Genomic DNA, 25,571 nt, shown 5'->3' with positions numbered 1-25,571 from the left:
GTTGCCGGGACGTCACTGGAGGCTGGACACGCGCGCTTTTCAAAATACGCGCATGTCCAGCCTCCCGTGACGTCCCGGCTTGTGATTGGTTAATGGCGGCCATGTTGCCGGGACGTCACTGGAGGCTGGACACGCGCGCTTTTCAAAATACGCGCATGTCCAGCCTCCCGTGACGTCACGGCTTGTGATTGGTTAATGGCGGCCATGTTGCCGGGACGCGGACCAATCACAGCAAGCCGTGACGTAATTTTGTCACGGCTTGCTGTGATTGGTCCGCGTCCCGGCAACATGGCCGCCCTGACCAATCACAAGCCGGGACTTCACGTAACCAAGTAAAAGCGCGAAATTTAAACAAACAACGCTGCCGGTTCCCTCGCTGAGGTCCAGGCTGCGTCGGACAGGTGAGTATAGCGATATTTTTTATTTTAATTCTCTTTTTTACACATTATTACATTAATGTTGTTGCGATACCCGATACCACAAAAGTATCGGATCTCGGTATCGGAAATTCCGATACAGCAAGTATCGGCCGATACCCGATACTTGCAGTATCGGAATGCTCAACACTACTCAGCACCAAACTGTACAGATTGGAGGCTACAGGGAGATCCTCAAAAAATCCACTCCGATCTAGACGGTTCACTAATGAATCAGCTAGAATGGAGTTGCTAAAATGAGGTCCTTAAAAAACCCACTCCGATCTAGAAGGCTCAATGGTGAATCAGCTAGAATGGAGTTGCTAAAATGAGGTCCTCAAAAAATCCACTCCGATCCAATGTTAATTATGAGGACTCTGTTGATGCGCTATGTTACTTTTTTCCCCGTGAGGCTCCGTCCACTCTTCCAATGTCCGTGCTGCGGCCAGGACTGGTAATACAGCAAAAGTAAAATTCAGGCAAAAATCAACAAATCGCACTATGTGTAATTATTTATATTATAAAAAGCAATAATAAAATGCAAGTTTGATTAATCATGAAAAAAAAAAATTGGCCCTTTGGAAATACATAACAAATATAACAGTTTAAGCAAGTATCTAAAAAAATAAAAGTATTATATCATTACAATTATAAAGCTGATATAATATATATATATACACACACACACACACACACACACACACACACACACACACACACACACACACACACACACACACACACACACACACACACACACAATGTGTGTGTATACATTCCAATTCCACTACATTGCAGTCTATGAGGCTCCTGGAATCAGCTCCATTCTGATCATTGGAGCTGATTTTTTGAGGGACGTCACTGTAGTAACTGAACTGTCTAGAATGGAGAAGCTGCAGAGAGATCATCAAAAAATCAACTCCGATCTAGTCACCTCACCAGTGAATTGTCTAGAGTGGAGTGGCTAAAATGAGGTCATCAAAGGCATGTGACTGCAGTGAGGCCTCAAAAATTCAACTCCAATCTAGTCACCTCACCAGTGAACCGGCTAGAGTGGAGTGGCTGGAATGAGGACCACAAAATATCCACTCCGATCTAGTCACCTCAGTAGTGAGCCGTCTAGAGTGGAGTTGATAAAATGAGGCCTCAAAAAATCAACTCCGATCTAGACGGCTCACTAGTGAATCAGCTAGAATGGAGTTGATTTTTTGAGGACCACAAAAAATCAACTCCAAACTATACGCAACCGATATTTACCGCTCCTCGTTCCGGTGCGGCTCTGTCATCAGCATCCTCTGGCAGTGACGCTCAGGTCAGAGGGCGTGGTGACGTAGTCAGTGCGCGCCCTCTGCTGAACGTCAGTGCCGAAGACGGAGCCGCACGAGGAGCAGCCAGGTAAATATTGAAAGTGCAGGGGGTCCTGAGCAAAGAGAGAGAGGTGAGGTGAGTATGTGATTTTTTTTTTTATGGCAGCAAAAGCATAAGGGGCAAGTGACTGTACGGAGCATTTTATGGGGCCATAACGCTTGTGCAGCGCCAGCACTATAAGGAGCAGTGACTGTGCGGAGCATCTTATGGGGCCATAACAATTGTGCAGCACTATAAGGGCCAGTGGCTGTGTGGAGCATCTTATGGGGCCATAACAATTGTGCAGCACTATAAGGGGCAAGTGGCTGTGCGGAGCATCTTATGGGGCCATAATGAACGGTGCAGAGCATTATATATGGCACAGCTTTATATGGAGCATCTATGGGGCAATAATGAACGGTGCAGAGCATTATATATGGCACAGCTTTCTATGGAGCATCTATGGGGCCATAATGAATGGTGCAGAGCATTATATATGGCACAGCTTTCTATGGAGTATCTATGGGGCCATAATGAACGGTGCAGAGCATTATATATGGGGCAGCTTTATATGGAGCATCTATGGGGCAATAATCAACGGTATGGAACGGTATGGAGCACTATGAGGGGGGCTGCGTTGTATTCTATGGGGGTTACCTTGAGTTGTATGGCAGGGCTGCGGGGGGGGGGGGGGGGGGTGCCCATTTGGAAGTTCGCACCGGGGCCCATAACTTTGTAGTTACGCCACTGTACATTTGTCCGCATTCAGTTTGGCCTGCAGCATCAGGCTTTATCCAGGGGCACCACGAGGAGGAACGGACTCACCCCCATACACTGCTTAGTCTTTTGCTTATAATTTAGATAATATCTTTTGCTCTCTTGATATTTTGTGTTATGCTTAATGTTCTTCTGCTCTTTGTTCTGCAGCCTCTTGTTCTTCTGCTTCTCGGTCTTCCATGTCGTCGTCTCCATGGTCGTCGTCTCCGGGGTCGTCGTCGCCGTCGTCATCGGGCTGGTCTTCAGGGTCATCGTCTCCAGGGTTGTCGTCATCTCAGTGGTTTTCATCTCTGGTGTCGTCGTCATCTTAGGGGTGGTCTTCCGGGTCATTGTCTTTAAGGTCTTGAACTTGGAAATGTAGCAGAAGGTACAAGAAGGCTGAGAAAATGCCGAGAACCAGCTGATGGAACTGGAACTCGGATGGCTACCCGAAGGTCCAAGAGCCAATTGAACTACCAGCTGATGTTACTGGAACCGGGTTACTAAGCAGGAGGTACCCGTGCCTGAAAGCACTACCAAGGACCACCTGACGTTGGTGGAACTCGGATACCCCGAAGGAGGCACCTAAGCCAAAGGCTCTGCCCGGAACCAGCTGACGGTAATGGAACCAGGATGGGGAGCAGAAGGTACAAGAGCAAAAGACACTGCCGAGAACCAGCTGACGGTACTGGAACCCAGATGGGTAGCCGAAGGTCCAAGAGCCAATGAAACTACCGAGGACCAGCTGACGTTACTGGAACCCGGTTACTAAGCAGGAGGTACCCGTGCCTGAAAGCACTACCAAGGACCACCTGACGTTGGTGGAACTTGGATACCCCGAAGGAGGCACCTAAGCCAAAGGCTATACCCGGAACCAGCTGACGGTACTGGAACCAGGATGGGGACCTATTCAAGATTGTCTTCCTAGAGCCCCAACTAGCGGTGTTGCAGCAAAGGGTCAGCAGGGGGAGCAGAGTGTAGGCCGAAGCCTGCACTGGCGGCAGCTTTGTGTCTGCGTGGCGTTTGCAGGACACAATGCCGGTTACACAGCAGAGGAACAGCTGGCGTTGCTGAACTCCACTGACACATTGGCGGGTGTTTTTCTCTGTGCAGCTAGCACTTCCGGGCGCCAACTGGCGGTGTTAGAGCCCAGGGTAAGCAGGAGGAGCAGAGGGAGAAGAGTGTAGGCCGAAGCCTGCACTGGCAGCAGCCTTGTGTCTGCGTGGCGTTTGCAGGACACAATGCCGGCTACACAGCAGGGGAACAGCTGGTGTTGCTAAACCCCACTGACACAGTGGCACGTGTTTTTCTCTGTGCAGCCAGCACTTCCGGGCGCCAACTGGCGGTGTTAGAGCCCAGGGTCAGCAGGAGGAGCAGAGGGAGCAGAGTGTAGGCCGAAGCCTGCACTGGCGGCAGCCTTGTGTCTGCGTGGCGTTTGCAGGACACGTTTCCGGCTACACAGCAGGGGAACAGCTGGCATTGCTGAACCCCACTGACACATTGGCGGGTGTTTTTCTCTGTGCAGCCAGCACTTCCGGGCACCAACTGGCGGTGTTAGAGCCCAGGGTCTGCAGGAGGAGCAGAGTGTAGTCCGAAGCCTAATTGAACCAATTTTAAAGGTAACCTTTAACCCCCCCCTCAGGTGTTACAAACTAGAAGAGCCACACCTTGTGCAGCAGTAGTGCTGCACAAGTCAAAGGTTGCTCTTTTAATTTTGTTCCTTGCACACTCTGAATGAAACACGTATAAAATTTAGCCCCTTAAACAGTCAAACTGTCTTGGAGGCATGACTTTCCTTCTTAATGAGATGCAGCACAGCTGTCAAAAATCTCACCTTGGTGCTGGGCGCAGCCTCCTGATCGTTGCATTTTGCTGTACAGGAGTCTGCGCTGTCGTGTTATCCCTTGGCCCTGCACTGTTAGTGCTGCCCGTCTTCTGACATCATGTCATTTCGGCCAGAGAGGTTTGCGATGCCCATGAATCCCAGCCCCACAGTGTCTTTTCATTAATTCACACTGCGGGGCTGGGATTCATGGCCTTGCACAGTCAATATGTGCGCCTCTCACTCGTGTCCTTACACCTGCATCAGACTGTGCGGCGTCAGCTGATCCCTTATCGCATGCCACGGCCATAAAGCCGTACAGTCCGAAGAAGGCGGAAGGAGATGAGTGACAGGCGAAGATATGCACTGCTCATGCCAATCAATCACACCCTCGCAGTCAAAATAAATAAGACACCGAGGGGTGTTGTGTCGGGCAGGGCGGCCACAGAAGCACAGCCAGCCAACCAATGATGTCAGAAGATGGGCAGCACAACCAAGGGGGTTGCTGTTGTGAATTCTGTTGTGGGTTCTGCTCTTGGGCTCCCTCCGGTAGTTATAAGTGGTAGTGCTGCTGTTTGTCCTTCACAGCAGTCATCAGGTGCGTCCACTTTGGACGGGGCTATTTAGTCTGGCTTCACCCTTTAGTGAGTGCCAGTTGTTCATTGTTTCTGGAGGATTCACATCCCTTCCTGGTCGCTCCTGCTTGCAGTTCATTTCTACAAGATAAGTTCCGCTTGTTTTCTGCCCACATGTTGTGGGCCTCATTGTTCAGTGTATTGCATGTTTTTTTTTGTCCAGCTTTATCTGTGTAAGGATTTATGCAGCCAAGCTGGAATCTCTGGAGAGGCAGATTTACCCTCCATATCTTTAGTTAGATGTGGAGTTTTTGTATTATCTGTGGTGGACATTTCATAGTATTTTAATACTACCGCATAGTTATCTGTCCTATCGTTCCTATTTTAGCTAGATTGGCCTCCTTTGCTAAATTCTGTTTTCAGCCTGTGTATGTTTTTTCCTCTCCTCTCACAGTCAATATTTGTGGGGGTCTGCCTATCCTTTGGGAATTTTCTCTGAGGCAAGATAGTTTTCCCTTTTCTATCTATAGGGTTAATTAGTCCTCCGGCTGTGTCGAGGTGTCTAGGATTGGTATGTACATCCCACGGCTACTTCCAGTTGCGGTGTTAAGTCCAGGGTCTGCGGTCAGTACAGTTACCACATTCTCCAGAGTATGTCTCATGCCGCTCCTAGGCACCAGATCATAACAGGTTGCTGCATGTCATTACAAAGGAAAGTCACACCTCAGGAACGGTTTAATGGTCTCAGGGGACTCATTTTATACGTGTTGAGTTCGACGTGTGCAAGGACAATAACTGAATGTGCCACCTTGTACAAATGCAGCATTACTGCTGTACAAGGTGGCTGTTATACATACAAACGCCTGGGGGGACAGGTTCCCTTCAATTTCAGTTGTGTCTGCGTGGCGTTTGCAGGACACGATGCTGTTATGACCTGGTGGGTACGGAGCGGTACTGAGATGACCTGGTGGGCAAAACCAATCATGGACTCACTACGGAGCAGCACTGAAATGACCTGGTGGGTAAAACAAAAATAGGACTAGCTCTGAGGAGGTGGTAACTTTACTGACCGCAATCCCTACTCCTAACACCAACACTAGAAATAGCCGTGGAGCGTACCTAACTCTGCCTAGACGCCTCTGCACAGCCTATGAACTAGCTACCCCTAAAGATGGAAACGGAAAGTTATCTCGCCTCAGATAAACCCCCAAAGGAAGATAGCCCCCCCCACAAATATTGACGGTGAGTGGAGAGGGAAATGACAAACTCAGAAATGAAACTAGATTTTTTAGCAAAGGAGGCCAATACTATCTAAATAGACAGAGATAGGATAGGTTGCTGTCCGATCAGTATAAAAACTAAAAGTCCACGCAGAGTTTACAAAAATAACCACCACACCGACTCACGGTGTGGAGGGGCAAATCTGCGACCCCAGAGCTTCCAACTAGCCAGAATATTTCATAATGACAAGCTGGACAAAGAGACATAAATTGAACTGAACAGAAGGTCATAAGCAGGGAAACACCCAAAAATTAGCAGACTTATCTTAAGCTGAAAATGGACTGGCCAACAGAGAACTTCCAGGAAAGGACTGAATCCACAGGAAATACATTGACAGCTGGCATCCACTAAAGCCAAAAGCCCAGTTAAATAACAAGGCCAGGAAACCGATTAGTGAACGCAGCTGCTAAGTTCCACTTGGAACTACCAGAGGGAGCCCAAGAGCAGAACTCCCAAAAATACCATTTGCAACCACAGGATGGAGCCCAAGTACGGAATTCACAACACGATGCCGGCTACACAGCAGGGGAACAGCTGGCGTTGCTGAACTCCACTGACACATTGGCGGGTGTTTTTCTCTGTGGAGCCAGCACTTCCGGGCGCCAACTGGCGTTGCTAGAGCCCAGGGTCAGCAGGAGGAGCAGAGGGTGCAGAGTGTAGGCCGAAGCCTGCACTGGCGGCAGCTTTGTGTCTGCGTGGCGTTTACAGGACACGATGCCGGCTACACAGCAGGGGAAAGGCTGGCGTTGCTGAACCCCACTGACACATTGGCGGGTGTTTTTCTCTGTGCAGCCAGCACTTCCGGGCACCAACTGGCGGTGATAGAGCTCAGGGTCAGCAGGAGGAGCAGAGGGAGCAGAGTGTAGGCCGATGCCTGCACTGGCGGCAGCTTTGTGTCTGCATGGCGTTTGCAGGACACGTTGCCGGCTACACAGCAGGGGAACAGCTGGCGTTGCTGAACCCCACTGACACATTGAGCCCAGGGTCTGCAGGAGGAGCAGAGTGTAGGCCGAAGCCTTATTGAACCAATTTTAAAGGTAACCTTTAACCCCCCTCAGGTGTTACAAACTAGAACAGCCACACTTTGTGCAGCAGTAATGCTGTACAAGTCAAAGGTTGCTCTTTTAATTTTGTTCCTTGCACACGCTGAATGAAACATGTATAAAACTTAGCCCCTTATACAATCAAACTGTCTTGGAGGCGTGACATTCCTTCTTAATCAGACGCAGCACAGCTGTCAAAAATCCCACCTTGGTGCTGGGCGCAGCCTCCTGAGCATCGTTATTTGCTAGACAGGAGTCTGTGATGTTGTGTTATCCCTTGGCCATGCGCTGTTAGCGCTGCCCGTCTTCTGACATCAATTCATGTCGGCCGGTGCGGTTCGCGATGCCCATTAATCCCAGCCCCGCAGTGTCTTTTCATTAATTCACACTGCGGGGCTGGGATTCATGGCCTTGCGCAGTCAATATATTCGTCTCTCATTCGTGTCCTTACACCTGTTTCAGACTGTGCGGCGTCAGCTGATCCCTTATCGCATGTCACGGCCATGAAGCCGCACAGTCTGAAGAAGGCGGAAGGAGATGAGTGACAGGCGAAGATATGCACTGCTCATGCCCGTCAACCACACCCTCGCAGTCAAAAAAAATAAGACACCGAGGGGCGTTGAGTCGGACAGGGCGGCCGCACAGGCGCAGCCAGCCAACCAATGATGTCAGAAGACGGGCAGCGTTACCTAGGGGGTTGATGTGTATCATTACAAAGGAAAGTCACACCTCAGGGATGGTTTAATGGTCTCAGGGGACACATTGTATGTGTGTTGAGTTCGACGTGTGCAAGGACAATAACTGAATGAGCCACCTTGTACAAATGCAGCATTACTGCTGTACAAGGTGGCTGTTATACATACAAACGCCTGGGGGGGACAGGTTCCCTTCAATTTCAGTTATTGTGTCTGCGTGGTGTTTGCAGGACACAATGCCGGCTACACAGCAGGGGAACTGCTGGCATTGCTGAACCCCACTGACACTTTGGTGGGTATTTTTCTCTGTGCGGTCAGCACTTCCGGGCGCCAACTGGCAGTGTTAGAGCCCAGGGTCAGCAGGAGGAGCAGAGGGAGCAGAGTGTAGGCCGAAACCTGCACTGGCGGCAGCTTTGTGTATGCGTGGCGTTTGCAGGACACGATGCCGGCTACACAGCAGGGGAGCAGCTGGCGTTACTGAACCCCAATAACAGAGGAGGGACTGTTGACTGTGCAGACAGCATTTCCGGGCAGCAACAGGGACAGAGTGTAGGCCGAAGCCTGATTGGAGCAAGTTGAAAGGGAACCTTTACCCCCCCCCCCCTCCCCAAGGTGTTTGTAGCTGAAAGAGCCATCTTGTGCAGCACTAATGTTAAACACACAGTTATACCACCAATATAGGGAATAAAATATATATCCTCTCAATATTCAAAATCACCTATTCCTGGTATACTGTGTAAGTGAGTGACTGCCGCCACCTAGTGGAGACTACAAACTCAGACACCTTAGTATGGATCACCAAAGAGCACCAAGACAAGAAAGTGAATAAAAAGTTAATACTTTATTTAATATACATCATAATAACTCAATACATATTCTATAATATTTAAAATCAATTAAAATCTATAAAACACAGGACAAAAGGATAATATCATATAATATGCCGGCCACTTTTACATATATAGTCCCAAAACCTCACAATATATGTGAAAAAACTCTAATAAATAAGAGTGCAAAAGTAATGTGAATAATAAAAAACCAATGCAATAACAATGAATAATAGAAGACCCTACTTTATGCCTTAGTATTTCAGCAGTGTAGAGCTCAAAGTGCAAATGTGCAAAAGGATTAGGTGAAAAACGCTTACAAAAGTGCAAAGTGCTGCGGCATTACATTCAGCCGACTAAATACAGCACACAGTGTAAGGATTGTAAGGAGGGAGATCCTCAGAGATTTGCAGGTAAATACCTATATGTGGCCGGGTCCTGTGTGTACGTACCCCTACACACGTTTCGGACTCTTTCCTTCGTCAGGGGGTCCATGGATGCAAAAGGAAAAGGTGGCTCTTTTAATTATGCTCCTTGCAAACGCTGAACTAGACACTTATGAAATGTGTCCCCTCACACCGTAAAACCGTCCCGGAGGTGGGACTTTCCTTTGTAATGTGACGCAGCACAGCCGTCATTCCTACCCCCTTGGTGCCGCCTCCTCAGCGTTGTTTGATTAAGTCCCGGAGCCTGAGCTGTTATGTTATCCGTTGGCCATGCGCACTTAGCGCTGCCCGTCTTCTGACATCATTTGGTGTGAGGCTGGCTGCGCCTGTGCGGCAGCTCTGCCCGAGATCCCGCCTCGCAGTGTCGTCTAATGTAATCCCACTGCGGGCCTGGGATCCATGGGCATGCGCAGTGCATATCCTCGCCTCTCACTCCCCTCCCTCCGGCTTCTTCAGACTGTGTGGCGTCACGGCCGTGGCATGCTATTAGGGATCAGCTGACTGCGCACAGTCTGAAGAAGGCGTAGGGAGATGAGTGAGAGCCTGAGGTGAAGATATGCACTGCGCATGCCCATGGATCCAAGGCCCGCAGTGTGATTAAATCAGAAGACACTGCGAGGCGGGATCTCGGGCAGCGCGGCCGCACAGGTGCAGCCAGCCTGGCACCAAATAATGTCAGAAGATGGGCAGCGCTAAGTGTGCATGGCCAAGGGATAACATAACAGCACAGGCTCCGTGACAGAATCAAACGCTGAGGAGTCGGCGCACGGCGCCAAGGGGGTAAGAATGACGTCTGTGCTGAGTTACATTACAAAGGAAAGTCCCACCTCTGGGACAGTTTAACGGTGTGAGGAGAAATATTTCATAAGTATTAGGTTCAGTGTGTGCAAGGAGCACAACAAAATAGGCACCTTTCCTTGTGCAGCATTACTGCTGCACAAGGTGGCTCTTTCAGTAACAAACGCCTGGGGGGGGAGGTTCCCTTAAATTTTAGTTGTGCCAGCGTGGCGGTCGCATAACACGTTGCCGAATACACAGCAGGGGAGCAGCAGGCGTTACTGAACCCCACTAACACAATAGCGAGGCGTTTGGCTCTGTGCAAACAGCACTTCTGGGCAGCAACCAGCAGTGTTGGAGCCCAGGGACAGCAGGAGGAGCAGAGTGTAGGCCGAAGCCTGCACTGGAGGCATGTAAATGTCTGTTAGTGTGCCAGTGTGGCGGTCGCATGACACGTTGCCGGATACACAGCAGGGGAGCAGCTGATGTTACTGAACCCCATTAACACGGCAGCAAGTGTTAACTGTGCAGCCAGCACTTCCAGGCACCAACTGGCGGTGTTAGAGCCCAGGGACAGCAGGAGGATCAGATTGGAGGTATTGCCGCACACACAGCTGGGGAACAGCTGACATTACTGAACCCCAATAACAGAGGAACGACTGTTGACTGTGCGGACAGCACTTCCAGGCACCAACTGGCGGTGTTAGAGCCCAGGGACAGCAGGAGGAGCAGAGGAACACCATGTAGGCCGAAGCCTGATTGGAGCAAGTCAAAAGGGAACCTTTAACCCCCCCAAGGCGTTTGTAGCTGAAAGAGCCAGCTTGTGCAGCACAAAGGATGCAAAAGGAAAAGTTGGCTCTTTTCATTATGCTCCTTGCAAACGCAGAACTAAACACTTATAAAATGTGCCCGTCTTATGACATCATTTGGTGTCAGGCTGGCTGCACCTGTGCGGCCGTGCTGCCCAAGATCCCGCCTCGCAGTGTCGTCTAATGTAATCCCACCGCGGGCCTTGGATCCGTGGCCATGTGCAGTGCATATCCTCGCCTCTCACTCCCCTCCCTCCGGCTTCTTCAGATTGTGCGGCGTCACGGCCGTGGCATGCTATTAGGGATCAGCTGACGGCACACAGTTTGAAGAAGGCGGAGGGAGATGAGTGACAGCCTGAGGTGAAGACATGCACTGCGCATGCCCATGGATCCCAGGCCCGCAGTGTGATTAAATCAGAAGACACTGCGAGGCGGGATCTCGGGCAGCGCGGCCGCACAGGCGCAGTCAGCCTGACACCAAATGATGTCAGAAGAGGGGCAGCGCTAACTGTGCCTAGCCAAGGGATAACATAACAGCGCAGGCTTCGAGACAGAATCAAACAACGCTGAGGAGCCGGCGCACGGCGCCGGGGGGTAAGAATGACGGCTGTGCTGCGTCACATTACGAAGGAAAGTCCCACCTCCGGGACGGTTTTACGGTATCAGTGAACACATTTTATAAGTGTTAAGTTCTGCGTGTGCAAGGAGCTAAACAAAAATAGCTACCTTTTCCTTGTGCAGCATTACTGTTGCAGAAGGTGGCTCTTTCAGTAACAAACGCCTTGGGGGGGGGGGACAGGTTCCCTTACATTTCAGTTGTTGTGTCAGCGTGGCGGACGCAGGACACATTGCCGGCTACACAGCTGGGGATCAGCTGACGTTACTGACACCCAATAACACTGGGTCGTATGTTTTTACTGTGCAGACGGCACTTCTGAGCCTCAACTGGCGGTGTTGGAGCCCAGGAATTAAAGTTCAGGTGGTAGAAAGATGAACACAACTGGAGACCTGGATACTGTAGACACCCAATTATTTAATCAGGAAGAGGAGTGGAAAATTCCTGGGAGATCCAGGCCCGGTTCATTTTCAGAAAAGTAAGCAGGTCAACGTTATCGGAGGATAGTCGCATGCAACGGTCTGTTAGTACACCACCTGCAGCACTAAAGACGTGTTCCGATAATACACTAGCCGCAGGGCAAGCCAGCTCCTCCAATGCATACTGGCTTAGCTCTGGCCATGTATCCAGCTTAGAGACCCAAAACTTGAAAGGGGAAGAGCGGTCTGGGAGTACAGTAAGAGGGCAAGACATGTAGTCTGTCACCATCTGACGGAACCGTTGCCTCCTGCTGACTGGAGCCGCCTGTCATGGGGTAGACATTTGTGGCGGGCACACAAAACTGTGCCACAGTTGGGCCATACTGGTCTTGCCTTGGGCAGAGGCACTGCTTCTGCTCCCTCTTTGCGCAGAGCCTCCTACACTGCCTCAACGCACTGAGCTGCTTTGTAAAGCACTAGCAGCACTGCTCTCAGTTGGACTGGAGAAGATGATGGAATTCACCAGTGTGTCTTGGTACTCCCGCATTTTATGCTCCCGGTTCAACGGTGTGATGAGGCTTTGTACGTTGTCCCGGTAGCGAGGATAGAGGAGGGTGTACACCCAATAATCAGCCATGTTGAGAATGTGGGCGATGCGGCGGTCGTTTCTCAGGCACTGCAGCATGTAATCAACCATGTGCTGCAGAATGCCAACTGGCCAAGAAACGTTGTCCCCTGATTGAGGCGTGATCTCTGCCCGCTCTTCATCACCCCACGCTCGCTGTACACACTGACTACTGGACAATTGTGTAACGCCCTCCTCTGGACGGATGTCTTCCTCCTCTATTGACTCCTCCTCATCCTCCTCACAAAGTGTCCCCTGCCTACGCCTTTGTGAGGAACCACGTGACGCTGACTGTCCAGAAGCTGACGGAAATGGTGACTCCTCATCCTCCACCTCTTCCACAACATCATCCCTTAGCGCTTGCAGTGTTTGTTGAAGCTGGCAGATAAGGGGGACAGTCATGCTGACTAGTGCATCATCTGCACTCGCCATCCGCGTGGAATAATCGAAGGGACGCAAAACCTGGCAGACATCCTTCATAGTCGCCCACTCTGTGGTTGTGAAGTCTGAACGGCGCGGAGTGCGACTTCTTTGCGCCTGATGCAGCTGGTACTCCATTACTGATTGCTGCTGCTCACACAACTGCTTCAACTTATGTAACGTGGAATTCCACCTGGTAGGTAGGTCACATATGATGTGATGTCCTGGAAGGCAGAATCGGCGCTGCAGAGCTGAAATGCGCGATCTTGCCGTGCTGGAACGCCGCAAGTGAGCACACTCTAGGTGGACCTTGTGCAGCAGTGCATCAAGATCCGGATAGTCCCTCAAAAAACTCTGCACGACCAAGTTGAGCACATGTGCCAGACATGGGATGTGAGTGAGGTTGCCGAGGCCCAGAGCTGCCACCAGATTTTGGCCATTGTCACACACTACCATGCCTGGCTGGAGATTCGCTGGCACAAACCACACGTCACTCTCCTGCTTGATGGCATTCCAGAGCTCCTGCGCTGTGTGGCTTCGATTCCCCAAAGCAATTAATTTCAAGACGGCCTGTTGACGTTTGGCCACGGCTGTGCTCATGTCGGTCGTAACAGGTAAACGTTCACGGGTCCATGTGGAGGTGGACTGTGACGGCTCCTGCAGCGATGATTCTGAGGAACTTGTGTATGAGGAGGAGTCAATGCATACAGACTGGATTCCTGCAATCCTTGGAGTGGGCAGGACACGTCCTGCGCCACTCGCACGATCTGTACCCGGTTCAACAACATTAACCCAATGGGCAGTGAGGGAAAGGTATCACCCCTGTCCATGGTGACTGGTCCAAGCATCGGTGGTGAGGTGGACCTTGCTACTGACGGCGTTCAGTAGCACGTCTTTTATGTGTCCCTCCACATGCTTGTGCAGGGCAGGGACGTCTTGCCTGCTGAAATTAAAGTGGCTGGGCACATTGTACTGTGGGAAAGCCAATGCCATCAAGTCACGGAAGCTGTCAGTCAGGCAAAAGAGCTAGAGGCTGAGTCTGCAATGTAAGCCAAAACTTGCTGTTGCTGCTCCGCCTTTAAAAGCGGTTTTCGTACTCCCAGAAAAGAGAGCGTTCGAGGCCTTGTGTAGCCAGACGACGAAACTGGCTCCACAGCTCCAGACTTAGGTGGAATATTTTTATCCCCACGACCACTTGATGCTCCACTACCACTACCATCATTACCAGCTGACAATGAACGCCCACGGCCACGACGACCTCTTGCACCAGACTTCCTCATTGTTTTAAAAACTTAACCAAAGTAACTTTATTTGTTGCTGTCAAACAACTTACACGGTGAGCTATAACTTCAGTATGATTTCAATATCCCTTAACAGGTTGGTGAGACCACAAGGAAAATCAGGCACAATGTTACACACTCTGTTTTCTGTGGCACCAAATCACAGAGATGCCACACACACAGGACTGTCACTCAAGCACAAATGTCAATATTAATCTCCCACTGTTTTTTTTTTTTTTTCTTTTTCAGGGAGACTTTAGAAACCAAATAATAAAAAATAAATAGGTAGTCTAAAAGCGAGAGAAAATAACGCACACTATGGCGCTCGCCACCAGGGAGACAGGAGGAGTGGGCAGTGGAGTGGAATAGAATGAAAAGACCCCCCTAGCTGCTGGAACCACACAGGATCTGTGCCTATCCTGGGATTGAAATGTAGGTACTAAATAATCGCAATGCGAATACAGTGGCCCGCGCTCAGGGGTGTGTGTATTATAGTAAAAGATTGTAGGCGGCTAACACAAGTATACAATGAATGATACCTGGATCGCTACAATGGTATACAATATATGGTGCTTAAATCACTAATTAAATGCTTAGACCTGCTGTAGAAAGCATATGAGTCAATATGTCATAAATGTATTTATGCCCGTATCGGCTATGTAGAAGTTGCTTACTGTGATTGCTGCGCTGTTCCAGTGTCCTGAGTAGACCCCGGCCTGGAGTCCGCTGTGAGATAAGATGCGGCGTCTGTGCAGGGCGGGGGGGGGGGGGGGTTTGGTGGAGAAGGAATCGGCAGCTGTAGCGGTACCTGGGAGCCCCGGCCGAGGCGTCCCTGGTAACCGCGAGGAGAAAAAATGGCCGCTAGCGCCGGCTCGCTGGTGCCTGCAGAGTGATGTCACTATGGTACGGAGCGGCGCTGGAGCCAAAAAGGTGGCGACAAACCAACGCGTTTCGAAGGTGCTCGGCCTTCTTCGTCAGGGTTACCGCAAGTCGATCCCTAGGCTCCTTTTATGCGCTGCAGATAAGAAAGAACCCCGCCCTCGGTCCGCCTCCTCATAAAAATATCTCTGACAGCTAGAGTGTGTTCATAGAATAATGCTCAGGACAACTAAAGTGTGTACCCGGGATGATGCGAAGGGCAAGGCTCGGTGTATATATGTATACCTATATATGCCTGTGCATATTTATTTGTATTTAATGCATCTGGGGTATGGCTGGTACAGAACCATATTAAAACTTTTGCAACCACCTCGATAAGTGGGTACTATTAAAAAACTACTTTATTAGAAATACATACTAAAAACGAATAACTCCTTTTGCAAAAACATGACGCTCGGGTACTTGTAAAAACTCGCTGTTAAAACTAGCTTTTTAAAACAAGAAGAAGCAGCTTGCTCAAAGTAAAATATATATACCTATATAGATATGTAAGGGAGGATACTGCTGTGGCTATGCGAGGGCAACTGCGACTGGGGTATATCCCTATTATAGGGCTGGGATGAGGTGATGACTCGTAAATATAATGTATATCCTTAATACAGGGATGAATGGGGATGAACCACGTGAATACCCTCGCACTTATAAGTGAAGAAAAGAGGGGGGGGGGGGGGGGTTTATTAAGGAGGGGATTAAAAGCAAAAAGGATAAAAAACTGGTGTAGGGGTAGGTGAACCGCTGTAAGGGGATAATTCCCCTGAGCTAGAATTTATAAAAATTAATTAAAAACATCAATTAATCATCCCTGTATTAAGGATATACATTATATTTACGAGTCATCACCTCATCCCAGCCCTATAATAGGGATATACCCCAGTCGCAGTTGCCCTCGCATAGCCACAGCAGTACCCTCCCTTACATATCTATATAGGTATATATATTTTACTTTGAGCAAGCTGCTTCTTCTTGTTTTAAAAAGCTAGTTTTAACAGCGAGTTTTTACAAGTACCCGAGCGTCATGTTTTTGCAAAAGGAGTTATTCGTTTTTAGTATGTATTTCTAATAAAGTAGTTTTTTAATAGTACCCACTTATCGAGGTGGTTGCAAAAGTTTTAATATGGTTCTGTACCAGCCATACCCCAGATGCATTAAATACAAATAAATATGCACAGGCATATATAGGTATACATATATACACCGAGCCTTGCCCTTCGCATCATCCCGGGTACACACTTTAGTTGTCCTGAGCATTATTCTATGAACACACTCTAGCTGTCAGAGATATTTTTATGAGGAGGCGGACCGAGGGCGGGGTTCTTTCTTATCTGCAGCGCATAAAAGGAGCCTAGGGATCGACTTGCGGTAACCCTGACGAAGAAGGCCGAGCACCTTCGAAACGCGTTGGTTTGTCGCCACCTTTTTGGCTCCAGCGCCGCTCCGTACCATAGTGACGTCACTCTGCAGGCACCAGCGAGCCGGCGCTAGCGGCCATTTTTTCTCCTCGCGGTTACCAGGGACGCCTCGGCCGGGGCTCCCAGGTACCGCTACAGCTGCCGATTCCTTCTCCACCAAACCCCCCCCCCCCCGCCCTGCACAGACGCCGCATCTTATCTCACAGCGGACTCCAGGCCGGGGTCTACTCAGGACACTGGAACAGCGCAGCAATCACAGTAAGCAACTTCTACATAGCCGATACGGGCATAAATACATTTATGACATATTGACTCATATGCTTTCTACAGCAGGTCTAAGCATTTAATTAGTGATTTAAGCACCATATATTGTATACCATTGTAGCGATCCAGGTATCATTCATTGTATACTTGTGTTAGCCGCCTACAATCTTTTACTATAATACACACACCCCTGAGCGCGGGCCACTGTATTCGCATTGCGATTATTTAGTACCTACAAAAAATAAATAGGCTTTCTATGGCCCACTGAGTGAGAGATGGCACACACAGGAGTCAGGAGTGGCACACAAGCAGAAAGGGCAATATTAATCTCCCACTGTTTTATTTTTTTTTTATTTTTCAGGAAGACTTTAGAAACCAAATAATAAAAAAATAATAGGCTTTCTATGGCCCACTGAGTGAGAGATGGCACACACAGGAGTCAGGAGTGGCACACAAGCAGAAAGGGCAATATTAATCTCCCACTGTTTTTTTTTTTTTTTTTTTTCAGGGAGACTTTAGAAACCAAATAATAAAAAAAATTATAGGCTTTCTATGGCCCACTGAGTGAGAGATGGCACACACAGGAGTGGCACACAAGCAGAAAGGGCAATATTAATCTCCCACTGTTTTCTTTTTTTTTTCTTTTTCAGGGAGACTTTAGAAACCAAATAATAAAAAATAAATAGGCTTTCTATGGCCCACTGAGTGAGAGATGGCACACACAGGAGTCAGGAGTGGCACACAAGCAGAAAGGGCAATATTAATCTCCCACTGATTGATGTAGTGATTTTTTTTCAGGTAGATTTTAGAACCCAAATCAAGCAAAAAAAAAAATAGGCTTTCTATGGCCCACTGAGTGAGAGATGGCACACACAGGGATGGCACTCTAGCAGAAATGCCAATCTTAATCTCCCACAAAAAAAAAAAAAGAAACTGTCCTACAATTACTATCTCCCTGCAGTAATCTCAGCCAGGTATGGCAGGCAGCAATAAGGAGTGGACTGATGCACAAATTAAATAAAAAGTGTGGACAAACAAAAAAGATAGCTGTGCAGAAAGGAAGGAACAAGAGGATATGTGCTTTGAAAAAAGCAGTTGGTTTGCACTGCGGCGTACACACACAGCAACACAGCTATCAGGGAGCCTTCTAGGGCAGCCCAATGAGCTACAGCGCTGAGAGAAAAAAAAAAAAAAAAAATGTAGCTTCCAGTGTCCCTGCACACCGAAGGTGGTGTTGGACAGTGGAAATCGCTACAGCACAAGCGGCTTGGTGGTTAATGGACCCTGCCTAACGCTCTCCCTGCTTCTAATGAAGCAGCAGCAACCTCTCCCTAAGCTCAGAGCAGCAGCAGTGAGATGGCGGTCGGCGGGAACGCCCCTTTATAGCCCTGTGACGCCGCAGACAGCAAGCCAATCACTGCAATGCCCTTCTCTAAGATGGTGGGGACCAGGACCTATGTCATCACGCTGCCCACACTCTGCGTTCACCTTCATTGGCTGAGAAATTGCGCTTTTCGCGTCATTGAAACGCGACTTTGGCGCGAAAGTCGCGTACCGCATGGCCGATGCAACGCTGGGATCGGCTCGGTTTCATGAGACGCCGACTTTGCCAAAAGTCGGCGACTTTTGAAAATGAACGACCCGTTTCGCTCAACCCTACTGACAAGGTTTTCCCTCCTCCGTCCACCATTTAATCACTTCTGTTGCTTCACCTGCTCTTTCCCGTCACTAGATGCAGAGCCCCAGGCGGTGCGATCAGACACCTCGGGGAGACAGGACACATCAGCAGTCACAGCTCTCATGTAGGCGGGGTGGTGGCTCTTAGAAGAGCCTTTGGGGTGATGGCGGAGCAGGGGGAGGAGCACATCACTTGGCGCTGGTGTACTTGGTGACGGCCTTGGTGCCCTCTGACACGGCGTGCTTGGCCAGCTCTCCGGGCAGCAGCAGGCGCACGGCGGTCTGGATCTCTCGGGAGGTGATGGTGGAGCGCTTGTTGTAGTGAGCCAGGCGGGAGGCTTCCCCTGCGATGCGCTCAAAGATGTCGTTGACGAAGGAGTTCATGATGCCCATGGCCTTGGAGGAGATGCCGGTGTCGGGGTGGACCTGCTTCAGCACCTTGTACACGTAGATGGCGTAGCTCTCCTTCCTGCTCTTCCTCCGCTTCTTGCCGTCCTTCTTCTGGGTCTTGGTCACGGCTTTCTTGGAGCCCTTCTTGGGGGCTGGAGCAGACTTGGGATCAGCCATAATGACCGCAAATAGTTCGTGTCACAAGTGAGAATGAAAATGATTCTGACGCTCACAGAGCAGCGGAATTTATAGCCGGCCCATGCAAATGAGCACTGATGTCAGATCGCTGTGCTATTGGGTGAGAAAAATCAGGTGACTAATATCAACAGCAGAAGCTCCGCCCTCTGCAGTTCATTGGTTATTCCATAAATAAATCTCCTCTCCATGGCCGCGCCCCCAGATTGTGCTGTTGTTAATCCCCATATACTGCGCTGTATGTTAATATAGCAATGTATACCCTCATATAGTGCTGTACAGCTCTGTATTTCGCTGTATAAACTCCACATGGTGCTTTATATCCTCAAATAGTGTTGTATACCTTACACGTAATGTTGTGTATCACATATAGCACTGTAAACCCTTCCTCCATATGTGCTATATACTCCTCTTATAGAGCTACAAACACCATGTTGTACTACATACCCTCAATAGAGCGCTGGAACCCCCCATGTATCGTTTTTACCCATGCATAGTGATGTATACCCCCCTATAGTGCTGCATTCTTTCATATAGGAGCTTTTACCTTGGTCGGTCGTGACTTTATTGCTACCCCCCCTGAAGAAGCCAGGGCGAAACGTACGTTGGGGAGAGGAGGATCTCTGTGGCAGTTTTTGGCATCCACGTTGACATTGTCATCCTTGCGCAGCGTCCTGACAGGTACTATAATGGTGATTTTGTGCTATTGAGCAGGGACTGTGTGGCATTATCGCTGTGGTTGATGGTTTGTCTAGGCTCATTGGAGTTCATGAGATATTTAGATACACAGCCTTCACCTGTACTGGTGATAATGGTATGCTGGTCTTGAATTACATATGTCAGCGTGGGATTTTCCAGCTCCAGGCTATTCTTTTATAGGTGTAATTGTTCTATATGTTACCCCATAGAATGGATATATACTATATTACGGGGTTCATATTTATTGCTATGGTGGAGCTGTATACTTACCATCTTTGATTAACCCCTTCCCGACATGTGACGTAATAGTACGTCACATGTCGGGACCCCCGCTTTGATGTGCGCTCCGGCGGTGAGCGCACATCAAAGTCGCGACATGTCAGCTGTTTTTTACAGCTGACATGTGCGCGCAATAGCGGCGGGTGAAATCGCGATCACCCGCCGCTATTAACTAGTTAAATGCCGCTGTCAAACTCAGACAGCGGCATTTAACTACCGCATCCGGCCGTGCGGCCGGATATGAGCGCATCGCCGACCCCTGTCACATGATCGGGGGTCGGCGATGCTTGTGCATTGTAACCATAGAGGTCCTGGAGACCTCTATGGTTACTGATTGCCGGTGGCTGTGAGCGCCCCCCTGTGGTCGGCGCTCACAGCACACCTGCATTTTAGCTACATAACAGCGATCTGATGATCGCTGTTATGTAGCAGAGCCGATCGGGCTGTGCCTGCTTCTAGCCTCCCATGGAGGCTATAGAAGCATGGTAAAAGTTAAAAAAAAAAAGTAAAAAAAAATGTGAAAAAAATAAAAAAAATATAAAAGTTTAAATCACCCCCCTTTCGCCCCAATCAAAATAAATCAATAAAAAAAAAGCCCAACCTACACATATTTGGTATCGCCGTGTTCAGAATCGCCCGATCTATCAATAAAAAAAAAGCATTAACCTGATCGCTAAACGGCGTAATGAAAAAAAAAATCGAAACGCCAGATTTACGTTTTTTTGGTCGCCACGACATTGCATTAAAATGCAATAACGGGCGATCAAAAGAACGTATCTGCACCGAAATGCTATCATTAAAAATGCCAGCTCGGCACGCAAAAAATAAGCCCTCACCCGACCCCAGATCACGAAAAATGGAGACGCTACGGGTATCGGAAAATGGCGCAATTTTATTTATTTATTTTTTTGCAAAGTTTGGAATTTTTTTTCACCACTTAGGTAAAAAAGAACCTAGTCATGTTTGGTGTCTATGAACTCGTACTGACCTGGAGAATCATAATGGCAGGTCAGTTTTAGCATTTAGTGAACCTAGCAAAATAGGCAAGCAAAAAACAAGTGTGGGATTGCACTTTTTTTGCAATTTCACTGCACTTGGAATTTTTTTCCCGTTTTCTAGTACACGACATGGTAAAACCAATGATGTCGTTCAAAAGTACAACTCGTCCCGCAAAAAATGAGCCCTCACATGGCCAAATTGACATAAAAATAAAAAAGTTATGGCTCTGGGAAGGAGGGGAGCGAAAAACGAAAACGGAAAAACGGAAAAAGCTCCGGGGGTGAAGGGGTTAAGCATATTGCCATACTGTCTGGAGCCCCTTCTGTTGAATGTCCTTATAATTATGTTTTTTGTCGATTATCTTTTAAAAAATCTTTAATAAATATTGATGATTTTAATTATATGGTTCGCTTCTGTTTGACTACTTATTAGTAGGTCTTTATTTGTGAGTATGTATTATTGAAGTGCCAGTGTGGTGATATACAGGGACTCATTTGGTTGCCTTTATTGCTATCGGGTCGGTGCGATTCTCTCACTGTCGCAAGTGATCGGAGGACGCCACCTATTGCAAGAAGCAGAGGAGCAGTGATCGGATCTCGGCCTCTCCCCTGTGCTCCTCACCCGGATCTCTCTCTCAGCTGACCAGATTGTCTGTTCAGAGCCCAGGACTGATCGCTGCGACATTTCCCCAACTGGTGAGAACCGTAAGTAACGGAGCGGGAATTTCCGAAGCAACAAATCACCTGCGAGGAGGATGCGGCCACCGATCAGTCTGTGCACCGGCTCCCCGCTATGTCCAGCGCCGCTTCTGCAGATACTGCGCCACTAATCAGGGACTCCAGTGGGGGATCATCATACAGGAGCGGATCGTCCGACCCGACACCGGGCGTTGTCAATGCATCTGTGTCCTCTCCAGTCTTCCCGCCGTGTCTGCGGCTGCACAGCCCGGGTCTCTACTAGCGACGGGATAAATCGCAGGTGGCGCAATAGAGGTGAGGGCTAAATGCTGAGGAGGGTGATGGTGGGATCCGGGGCTGAGCTCCTCTACAGCTCTGAGCCTTCACTACTGATCTTGTCAGTTCTGAGCGAGTTGCTGTGATCAGTGGCGTCTGTTATTTAACCCTTTGCTCCCCAGATCTGATATTTTGGGGACTCAGTCATCTGGTAAAACATGATTGGGTTTAATTCATGATTCTCCAAATAACCTGAGACCTTTGTGCTCGGTGGAGATTACAGACTATTTCGGATCCTTCTCTTTACAGAGGAAGAAGTTACATAATGACATTTAGAAGCTGCGGAGACGACGACGAGCGGGAAATTCAAACTCCCTAACAGTTCTGTGCTCAGCCAATCAGCAGAGGAAGGGGAGGGGCTAATGTTGGTTACAAGTTGGCAGTTCCCGCTCAGTGGCTTTTTCTGTTCTTTGTCTTCACATAACGCGTGGTCCCAGGATGGACCATATCGGGAAATCTGCTTGTGTTGAGCGATTATTGGTAGTTTCTGGCCCATACAGGAGCCTGTAGATTTCCTGATTAGGGGAGCAGTATCGGAATTCTGTGATACAAGACCTGGGGCTCAGCCATGCTTCTGTTTCGTTTCATGGATACAGAGACTTAATTTGCATTATCCAAATCCTGTGATCTGTCCGGTGTGTTCATAACCTGAGACCTTTGTGGTCGGTGGAGATTACAGACTTTTCCGGATCCTTCTCTTTACAGAGGAAGAAGTAATGGATACATAAGTATCCATTACTAATCCTATAGATATATGGTAAATAAAGACATAGTCCGTTTCCTTCATTCTCCAGACCACCTGTTCTGCAGTCACAGCTATTTTACTCCCCATCCCTTTCTTCCCAAAAATGCCTCTGTCCTACTCTACGACCTCCTTTTCCAGACCCCTCTGTCCTCTCCTACAGACCCCCTTTCTCAGACCCCGATTTCTTATTTATAAAGGACCTTCCTGCCAGAGGAGGGGGCAGCAGAGCATAAGGAAGATGTCGCCGATGACAGTGGTTGCCATGGCAGTCGGGGGTCTAGGAAACTCCCCGTGTCCTCACTGTGTATTTGCTTGTTTTTTTTTATATCAGTGGAATTCATTTTTTTTCTCTACTTGATAAAAAATGCAGTAATTGTAAAAAAATGGAAACATAATTCCATATATAAAGGTACAATCACTTAGACAGGCGGAACCAGGACAATACACGGATAGGGCGCAGACAGAACACGGCCTCTGGTGTCATCTGTTGCTTCTGCTCAAACAATGAAACCCACAGCACAGGGAAAAGCGCACCATAATGGGGTACACATCACTATATAGGGGTCATACGGCACAGTGCTTTTGTGCTTTAGTAGAAGCCGCAGCCAGTGTTCTATGAGGAGTCGGCTTCCCTCAGGAGCTTTGTCCCCTGTATAATCTGTACTTATCCCTCGTGTGTGTACTTGTCCCCTCAGAGGTGTATGATCAAAGCCATCACATTGTCACTTCGGAGCGGCATGATCAGTGCCACCACCCTGTCCCCGCAGAGCTTTATGATCACTATAACCAACTTGTCCCAGCAGATTAGTATAATAATAATAATAATAATAATAATAATAATCTTTATTTTTATATAGCGCTAACATATTCCGCAGCGCTTTACAGTTTGCACACATTATCATCGCTGTCCCCGATGGGGGCTCACAATCTAAATTCCCTATCAGTATGTCTTTGGATTATTTATCAGTGCAACCACCTTGTACACGCAGAGCTGTATGATCAGTTCTACCAACTTACCCCCGCAGAGCTGTAAAATCAGTGCCACCACCTTGACCCTACAGAGCTGCATGCTTACTGCCACCACCTTGTCTAGGCAGGTGATGATGAAACTATTGATGACAATATCACCAGCGCAGAGGTATTTATAGCCGCACATGCGCAGCGCTGTCTGCTCCTCTCCTACTGGGTATAGAGACATTTGTCAGCTACAGGCAGGAGGTCCGAGATAGGAAATGTTCCACCATGTATTGCAGAAAAGAGGAAGCAGCGGAAGCATATGGACAGCGGTAAGGTGCCTGCCTGACACTGGCAATGTAACTGTCACCAGGGCGCAACTACAGCAATGTCATCCATGATGTGCTGGGAGGAAGTATTGGCTGGAGAACTACAAGTGCTCGGACTGTGCTGCCATAACTCTGCCGCTAGTAATCAGGACTCCAATTATCTCAACAATGTCACTAATGCCGGGAATATGAAGAACTGATCCCCTGCAGCTGTAGGAAGAGCCGTGAGTGAGGAGTTGGGGCGCTTTCAAATGTAAACCTAAAATCCTGTGATAGAGGACTGGATCAGGCTGTGTATATGCAGGTACGAGATCCCCCTATGCCGCTGCCTGGATTATCGGTCACAGCCTGAGACTTGTCTTACTTCCGACACACACTGGGCCCCCCCCCTCACTGCTCCCTCCTCTTTAGCTTTTGCAGTTGGCACCGCTGATTTGGGGAGAAGCTGCTCGTTCTTAGCGATTCATGGTGTGGCAGATAACGAGATCACTTAGCACGTCTTCGGCATCAAGGCACTGACAGGTGAGGAGCCCCTCTCCATCCACTCATTACTGACAGGATCATTGGCATCAGAGGACCCAGTGCCCCGGAAATTAGTAAGGACTGCTCGCCCATCACTATTTATGACCAACATGTCCTGCTGGGTCTCTGGGAAGTCCTACAATAATAATAATAATAATAATAATAATAATAATAATAATATTAATAATTATAATTTATTACTGTATTGTTAACATTGTTACCTATGACTGTTGTGTTTGAAACTGTAAGCGCTGCGGAATATGTTGGCGCTATATAAATAAAGATTATTATTATTATTATTATTATTATTATTATGGAACTTATAACAGACTGCCTCTTATGTTGGCGCTGGGTTCTCCGAGTAATGGATGTCGGGGACAAGGCTGAAGTTGTTTTCTTCGGCAAATTTTTATTTTCTGTTTTTATAGGTTTAACAACAACAAATGAGCATCACAATAATAGCATGCGATGCACGGAGGTTCGCTGATGTGAATACACTTAAAAACAGCTACAAAAACAATAAAACTAGCACAAATATGGGCAACAAAGAGCGTTGAAGAAAGGGTTAAATGACTGTAGGCCTAAGGCCACTGATGTCACACTGCAGACATATGGAACAGGGAGCCCCTCATCAAAACCAGGCACCTCCAGCCTGGCCCAAATGGGTTCTGGCCGCCAGAACTGGCATCAAAGTGGGCAAACAGCTGATTGTCACATATTTGAATAAGTAGCTAATGTTTTTAAGGGGTTAGATGACTTTGGGCCGCTGATCTCACACTTAGAATCCATAGATAGTGATACCCTGCATCAAACAAAGGTCCTGTTACCCTGTCCCAAATGGGTTTTGGGCATCAGCACTGGCATCAAAGAGGGCAAACAGCCCATTTTCAAAGATTTGAATAAGTCCTGCCTCTTATTTTGGCGCTGGGTTCTCCGAGTAATAGATAATTGATGTCGGGCGTCACTGTCAGCGCAGTGTAGGCATCTTCCGCAATGATCTGCA

General features: G+C 48.5%; 2 protein-coding genes across 2 annotated transcripts in view; one reads left to right on the top strand and one right to left on the bottom strand.

Annotated features, from left to right (window-relative positions):
- The window catches only part of LOC143773936 (histone H1.01-like), a 213,435-nt gene that overhangs the window by 185,536 nt on the left and 2,328 nt on the right, over positions 1–25,571 (top strand). The gene's annotated exons all lie outside the window — the stretch shown is intronic.
- LOC143773912 (histone H2B 1.1-like) lies at positions 18,532–19,432 on the bottom strand. Its single transcript, XM_077261213.1, has one exon. The coding sequence runs from the start codon at positions 19,008–19,010 to the stop codon at positions 18,633–18,635; it is 378 nt and encodes a 125-aa protein (XP_077117328.1). The 5' UTR covers positions 19,011–19,432; the 3' UTR covers positions 18,532–18,632.

Source organism: Ranitomeya variabilis, chromosome 5, assembly GCF_051348905.1.
Source record: "Ranitomeya variabilis isolate aRanVar5 chromosome 5, aRanVar5.hap1, whole genome shotgun sequence".
NCBI classification, from domain to species: Eukaryota; Metazoa; Chordata; class Amphibia; order Anura; family Dendrobatidae; genus Ranitomeya; species Ranitomeya variabilis.
The sequence above is the reverse complement of the archived record's forward strand: the minus strand, read 5'-3'. Positions and strand labels throughout refer to the sequence as shown.

Excerpts from the sequence above, each read along its gene's own strand:
- LOC143773912 (XM_077261213.1), bottom strand. The coding sequence starts at position 19,010 with ATGGCTGATCCCAAGTCTGCTCCAGCCCCCAAGAAGGGCTCCAAGAAA.